Source organism: the organism of the source record quoted next, unplaced genomic scaffold, assembly GCF_019419815.1.
Source record: "Pyrus x bretschneideri cultivar Hongxiangsu unplaced genomic scaffold, Pyrus_bretschneideri_v1 Contig9, whole genome shotgun sequence".
In the NCBI taxonomy this organism is placed as follows: Eukaryota; Viridiplantae; Streptophyta; class Magnoliopsida; order Rosales; family Rosaceae; genus Pyrus; species Pyrus x bretschneideri.
This window is the reverse complement of record NW_025999831.1, coordinates 6,825,410-6,833,264: the sequence shown is the minus strand read 5'-3', so window position 1 is coordinate 6,833,264 and position 7,855 is coordinate 6,825,410. Positions and strand designations below refer to the sequence as shown.

Below are 7,855 nucleotides of genomic sequence, written 5' to 3'. Positions count from 1 at the left end.
GGCAAATTATATTGGGAGGTTGTGGGTTAGTTAAGGGTTTGGGTAAAAGAGGAATATGTAAGATTGGACTACTACTCACATGTACTTCCTGAACCTACAACATATGAGTTATTACATATTGATTGCATATCTTATGATATTACATTATGCTTTGTATTCCATTTGTAGAGTTTATATTGTTTCATGATATTTGTTTGTAAACCATGCTTAGAAGAAATCCCTTCATTTGAACTGACTTGCATATTTTTTCTACCATTTAATTTATTTTTATTTTAAATTTTGTTTTTCTTGGTGCTGAACTTTTGATGAAACCTACTGTTTTTTAAATTGATTCTAGAATGTTAATTATGTTGTTTTCTTAATGTCTACATTTAGGCTTTGGTAATCTCATTGCATTTAGGTGCTGAAATTTCCAAAAATAAAAAAAATAAAGCAAACCGATGATGATGTGGATGCAAATTTCCGTCATCTTCTCCTTTGATGAAAATGCACTTGCAAAATAATAACACTTAAGATTAAGGCCAAAAGTCTCACATACCCATGATGAATGGGGCAGGGGGGAGGGCTTTGGAGGAAGTATCTCCGATGCCAAAGTTAGAATTATGAAAAGAATGTATATTTGGAGTTTATGGGCAGCAAATGGCTTGGCATTTTAGTGTGATAAAAGGGGTATTTATAGGAGGTGGCTGGCCCTTAGGGTGGAAAATGGTCGGCCATATATGGTAGTATTTGGAGAATAATCGCAAGATATTATGTGAAATAATATCTTGCAATTAACATGACAATTATTCCTAAATTACATAGGAAGTTTTGGGAGTTACCTTTTGAATAAAATGAATAAGGGATTGATGAGGAGTGATGAGAGGGATTTGAATAAATACTATATTGATCACCTTTGACTATTCATTGATTGAGCCATTATTGTCCGTTGCATGCACGTGAGAATCCTGGTGTGCCTCGAGAGTAATTTTGTCTTTTTATCCAAAAGTCCATGTATCACCTCCATGATTTTTTGGATTATTTTTGGCTCCATAGATGAAATATATAAGGCTAAGAAAAGGGCTGTAGTTTTGAAGCAACACTTATGACAAATGGTTAGAGTTGTTTGTTTTTATTTGATTTTTTTTTTAAGGTGTTGCTAACCATTTTAATCCATTTAAAATGTTTGTGCTTTGATTTAGGTGTTATCACGATACTTTTAGAGTATTAGTGTTAGGTATGTTTTAAATAATTTCATTTGCTTCTCTTTACATTAATTGTTTTGGAATTCTACCTTCATTGTATTATTGAAAGTTTGATTACTAAATTACTTTGTAGACAAAGAGTTCACAAGAGCGAAGAGGATATTGAGCAAAGACTTACAACATGCATAGTGACTTAAATTAGTCTTACTATTATTTTCTTTTGTTTCTCTTCCATGTTTTGTTGTATGTATTGAACCATTCTCTTGTGTTAGTAATTTGTTCTAGATGCATGTACATTTTGTTACTTAGAGAACATAATGTAAAACCAACGGGTGTCTGGAAGATTATGTGATTACTAATTTACTATTGCATTGATTTACACAACGATTTCAAGACACTAGCTTCTTTGCAGCCACATGATTCCTTTTCTTCAATCACTAGCACTACACGCCTGTAAAGATGTCTTGCGTTAGTTGTTTTTCGCCCCTAAAAATATCTTGCATTAGTTGTTTTTCATTGTAATTGTCGAAATGACTCACTAAATGAATTGAAAACTACTAGAAAACATCTTCACGGGCGTGTAGCAGCCCGTGATTGAAAAAGGTCTTTCCAAAATGACGCCGGTCTTTGCATAGCCTAGTGGCTTTGTGTTCACATAAGATCCACCGGGTCAACAATTCAATGGGCACCAAAAGAAAGATCATCTCTAAAGTGGTAGGATTGGAAGGAATGAGTTTTCATAATGTCTAAATCTCTTATGATCTCCAAATGTGAAATCAGTCACTACTGCCTTTAATTTGTCCTGAAATGAGTGTAGATTCATTTCAAATCCTAATCCTATCTTACTAAATGACCACACTACGGTGAAGCGTTATGAATATGATGTCTTAAATTCAACTGCCACCAATGATGAATTCGACATCGATAACTTATTGAGTGACAACTCAACACCCCAGTTCCAATATCGTAATCAGAAAAAGATCAAGTACAGCAAGGGGAATCAAGGCCGACGGGAAAAAGACGCACTATCACATGTCATAATTGCTTCGCTCACCACATGGTTGGTGGAAACATTACGTTGTGGGGATGACGCAGCCCAATATTCTGCCAACCGCACCCAATAGCCCAATTGACCATTCTACTACTGCTTTCCAACGCAGATTTCGACCCTGCGAGTCAAAATATGCAGAGTTCCCAATGGGTATTTTTGTCAATGCGTGTGTTCCTTCCCTTCTCCACCAACGACTTCTACAGTCTTTGTCAATTATATAAACAGTCCAGCAAGCAACGCGCTTTTCATGCCTCATCTTTCCCTTCTGTCTAACGTCACAAAACAAATTGAGAAAATAAGCAATGCAGAAGAAAACAAAGTGATTACATATATATATATATATATATATATGTGTGTGTGTGTGTACCAGACACGCACACTCACACATGGCAAGGGGGAGTTAAGAGAGAGAAGCATGGAAGGAGGAGGAAAGAAGAGGAAGATGGAGGATGAAGAGGAGAAGATTGAGAAATTTTATGCGTTGATTACAAGTACGAGGGAGGTGCGCCAGCTTCTCAGGGGCAATTCAAATGGGTCGAAAGAGAAGAAAGATAAGAAGAAGGAAGAAGGCAAGGCTGCCGGGGGTTGGAACCCGACATTTCAACCGGAAGACTTCCTTGAGGATGTTAAGATTTCTGGTCATCATATAGGAGGTTCCTCTAAAGGAAAACAAGAAGAAGAAGAAGAAGAAGAATATAAGAAAGAGGAAGATAAAGAAGGTAATGGTTTAAACCTAAACCTTTCCTTGTAGGGCATGGAGCTTGTAGTTTAGTTTCAGAACATACATTCACCCTTGCGCCTGAGGTCCCGAGTTTGATTTTGCTTCCTCCTACAACATTGCTTGTACCGGAAAAAAAAAAAAAAAAAACAAAAAACAAAAAAAAAAACAAAAAATAAAAATGGCTTCTTTGTAGGCACATTGTTAAATTTTCTTTCTGGGAACTTGGGTGGTAAAGTTTTAGGGTTTGACACGTTTTTCTCTAAGATGTACTGTTATCGATAGCGTCTACGTGAAAAACCGAAAGAAAATATGAAATTACATCTAACAACTTAGGAGAGAATTCAATTATTCAAGTAGAAAATATCTTCGTGGATCATAAACTATCACGAGTGGTAACCACTACTTCTAGCATGAAATAATGAAGTAAAGAGATTAAGGAGTGATGTAATAGCAGGACATCAGTAAACTAAACCAACCAACCATGTATGACTCGTTCAACCTTTGAAAATGCAAAATTCTAGAGTGCTCCGTAGTATGATATACTCCTGTTGTTTTAACCGTTAGATCTTGATTTTTGTAATTTTAAACAAAGATCACGGGTTAAAACAACCAAATTATCTCATACTCTAGAGTACCGTAGAAAATCCCTTTGAAAATGAGCAAACTTAGTTGATTCGCATCAAACCAACACTTGACCCACATTGAAAGACATCACAAGCCACTTAAATGATAGATCTTTTCTGTATATGAACAAAGAAAATTACTCTAGAACGAAAGCTTTGTGCAACTTATTTTTCACTTCACTCATATAAGATGGACTCTACGATCATGTGAGAGAGTTCAAAAACAGTTATACTCTAAGCCAAGATCAGAGAAGCAAAGCGAACACCGACAGGTACTGTATTTCGACTACATCCTTATTTTCATGCACGAACAGTAAAAAGGATGAATTTGAAACAAGCTCACACTCAAAAGCATGACCAATTACAAATCTGAAGCCAGTTCGAACTTGTTTTGCTGTTTGGGCACAAGTTTTGGTTTTACTACTTTCTTCTTCAGTGTAAAGGGAACTACCTTTTTTGTTCTTTAACATCTTAGAGGATTTGTTTGAAATAATATACTGACAGACACCAGGATGCAGTGCAAAATGCTTTTGTTTGAACACAAATATGTTTTCGGCAACAACTGATGTGCAAACAATCAATAACAGGTTTACCAGTAAGAGAAGAGAAATCAAGAAGGTTACACAAAAATTGCCAATATCAGTGATATTGCCCTTCAAATATTTTACTAGTATAATTTATTTGTACCAACATCCCAACCATTCAATTGGCGGGAAACCTCTTGGACAAACTCAACCATGCATGCACACACACACACTCGCTCACATGGTAGTTCATAGCAGGGCATAGAGGAAACTATAAGTTTGATCCCAAAGAGATCACCCTAAGTTAGGAACCGGGGAAATTTAAAAGTATTTAAAAGATGACCTTTCTTAATGAACTTCAGGGCAACAAAAGCTCTATGTTTGCCTTCCTTGGCTGAGCTCACTATCATTCATGTCAAGTTCCAGCCCTGAATCATAAGGTGAACAGCGAATGTGGCACAAAATATTAGCCGAGTAACAGAACAAACTAGTATAAAAAAAAAAGTAAAAAATAAATAAAAATCAATATTATGAACTTAGATTGAATATAACGTACCTCCACACGAGAAAATTTTCACCCCATGCCATTTTCACACAAGCATAAGTACTTCAAAATCATTTCAATTCCAGAACCATCATTGTAGGCCTTACACTTTGAATTTTACAAGCTTTTTTGGATTGCCAGTGCATACAAGTTATCGTATTTGGAAGTTCTCCCCATGTACCAACAAAGTTATAGCAAGTTCTCCTCATGGTTCTATACATAGGTGTCATTGTCTGGAAGTATCAATTTCTGTCCTGGTCAATTAACTCCGGTAGGCACAATTCCTGTCTCAAACCAGACCGTCCCAGGATGTATCCCCACAAGTTTGGAATCACCAATAGTCTCCACAAGAACACACACCATCCTTAAAATGATGAAATCTGTTAGCATCCCTCAAAACAATCTCTCTCTGCGTAACTTTAGCTATTAATTTAATTGCAGAATGGCAATCCCCACAAACCCGAAGGTTCTTCATCACACGAATTGGCATCCCATTTGGCACCTTGAGGAGCCCATATACTATGGCCAATTTCTCACTATGATAACCCAAGCTGTGTGCCTTCTCTTCTTCTTCTACATCATGCAATACAAAGCTCCCATCAGGGCAGTAACCAGCTTCTCTTAATAATACACCCAGTCTCTCTAACTCTCTCATAATCATCTCATGTTCTGGGTGTCCCGTGCTCTCTCCCCCAGTAAACATATGTACATTTTTCTCCACCAAAATCCAGCTACAGCCAGGTGACTTGCGAAGACTTCTGGCTCTCATGTTTTCCCTCACGTCTGCAACATCATGCCATCTACCCTGGGATGCATAAATATTTGATAGCAAGACGTAAGGTCCTGCTTTATCAGGCTCAAGCTCTGTAAGTTTCTTTGCTGCAACTTCCGCCAAGTCCATTTTCATGTGCTGTCTACATGCACCTAATAAGGCACCCCAAACAATTGCATCTGCTACCACTGGCATCCTATTAATTAAATCCATTGCCTCCTTTACTTGCCCTGCTCGACCAAGCAGATCAACCATACATGCAAAATGTGCAGTTCCTGGTTCCACCTGGTACTTTGATTTCATCGTTTCAAAAATCTCAAGACCTTTTTCTACATTGCCACTGTAGCTACACGCTGAAAGAACTCCAACAAAGGTGATTTCATCTGCTGCTATGCTCAAAGAGCACATCTCATCAAACACTTGTAGAGCTTTACCTCCTAAACCATGTTGGGCATAACCAGTGATCATTGAGTTCCACATAACAATATCCTTTGCAGAAAACCTGTCAAACACCTGTTTTGCCTTCACAAGGTTGCCACATTTAACATACATTGTCATCAATACTGAAGCAACATATACATCAAGATCAAACTGGTTCCTCACCAACTGGGTATGAATCTGTCTACCATAATCAAGATTCGCCAAGCTGCCACAAACAGATAGAACACTTATCAAAGAAGGGAAATTCGGCCTTACATCTTCTCTTTGCATCAAAGCAAACAAGTCAAGGGCTTCCAATTCAAAACCTTTCCGTTCGTAAACTTTAATCATCGCACTCCATGTCCGATCATCCCTATCTCTCATATTATCAAAAACTTCCCTTGCTTTAGCTACCTCTCCATTTTGACCGTACCCAAGTATCATGGCATTACAAGCAACAACTGACTTAATAGGCATTGCTTTAAAAAGCTTTGAGGCCTCTATGATCCGTCCACACTGAGTGTAACCTATCAGCATTGCTGTCCAAGACACCTCATTTTTCTCTGGCATCACTTCAAAAAGCTTTCTAGCAATATCTACTTGTTGGTTATGCACATACCCAGATACCATCATAGTCCATGAAACAACATTCCTACGTGGCATCTCATCAAAAATCTCACGTGCTTCAGCCAAACGCCCAACCTGAAAATACCCACCAATCATATTAGTCCTTGCCACGACATCCTTGTCGGGCATCATATCATAAAGCCTACGGGCATCATCAATCCTACCCTCTTGAATCAGGCCACCCAACATTACTGTCCACGAAACAACATTCTTTTCAGGCATTTCCCAGAAAAGTGATTCAGCCTCTGAAATCATACCCTCTTGCACGTACCCTCGAACCATCGACGTCCACGAAACAATATTCCTTTCGGGCATTGAATCAAACACTTTCCTAGCCTCACTAATCATCCCATTCTTGACATACCCAGATATCAAACCGTTCCAAGAAACTGTGTTCCGCTCCTGCATTTTATCAAACAACCTCCGGGCTTCTCCGGGCTGATTGCTTTGGAAGTAACCTCCCACCATTGAGTTCCAAGACACAATATTTTTATCGTGCATTTGATCAAACACCCTTCGGGCTTTCTCAATTTGGCCAAGCCGAGCATACTGAGCAATCTGAGAATTGGCGGAAATTGCAATACCAGTGCCATATTTCCGAGATAGAATAAACCGAGCCAGCATTGTTACACTAAATATTGCACTATCTACATAAAGAAAACAATTATACAGAGTTTACAAAGTAAAGGCTAGAGATCTAGTCTAATAAACCAGTTCCCTTTTTTCCAGCTCAACCTCCACAACAATACACAATTTCATTTTTACACGGAATTACAAACTGAACAGAGTAAATATTGATGATCTGAGAACAAGAAATCTCACCTTCAAGCTGCCGCTGGTTCTGTGTGTTCCAAGCCTCGAACTCTCGTGCCGCTGGAGAAGATGGAGCGTGCGAAAGTCGAAGGATTACAATGAAATTTTATAAATATATGAGGGTATAACAGGAATTCCGAAACATTTTAAACCGGCAACCCTCCCTTTCGTAGTTAGAGTATTTATCAATAATAGCCAAAATTTAATACCTATATTCATAAATGTCATTTTTTTATAAAATATTTTAAATATAGCAGAAAAACTACTTAAAAGGAACTAAATACCTTGAAAATTAAAACCAAATAAACGTAAGAAACAAAACCCCATTAGAAGTTCAATCATACCAAAGAATAAAGTTGGAATCATCCTCTTGTGAATTAGATCAGAATTTGATTCCAATGAGTTAGAAGCCTCAACCATTATTCACATGGGTTTTGGATTGTGTAATTCGGTTTTGGATTTTTAGGGTTTTTAGGGCATTTAGGTCTATTCACATGGGTTTTCTGCTACATTTGAAATTTTTGTGTAATTCGGTTTTGGATTTTTAGGGCATTTAGGTTTATTCACATGAGTTTT

General features: G+C 37.6%; 1 protein-coding gene across 2 annotated transcripts; it reads right to left on the bottom strand.

The window, feature by feature from the left end:
* Positions 1–1,750: 1,750 nt before the first annotated feature.
* On the bottom strand, positions 1,751–7,347 carry LOC103940777 (pentatricopeptide repeat-containing protein At1g56690, mitochondrial-like). Of its 2 annotated transcripts, XM_048576626.1 has the most exons (4): positions 7,289–7,347; positions 4,660–7,113; positions 4,447–4,531; positions 1,751–2,504 (listed from the first exon to the last, which is right to left on the bottom strand). In XM_048576626.1, exon 2 carries the CDS (start codon positions 7,088–7,090, stop codon positions 4,979–4,981), a length of 2,112 nt encoding a protein of 703 aa, XP_048432583.1. In that variant the 5' UTR covers positions 7,091–7,113; positions 7,289–7,347; the 3' UTR covers positions 1,751–2,504; positions 4,447–4,531; positions 4,660–4,978. The 2 variants fall into 2 exon arrangements, with proteins under 2 accessions (XP_048432583.1, XP_009349226.2); XM_009350951.3 differs by lacking the exon at positions 1,751–2,504 and having other exon boundaries at positions 3,930–4,531.
* Positions 7,348–7,855: the final 508 nt, after the last annotated feature.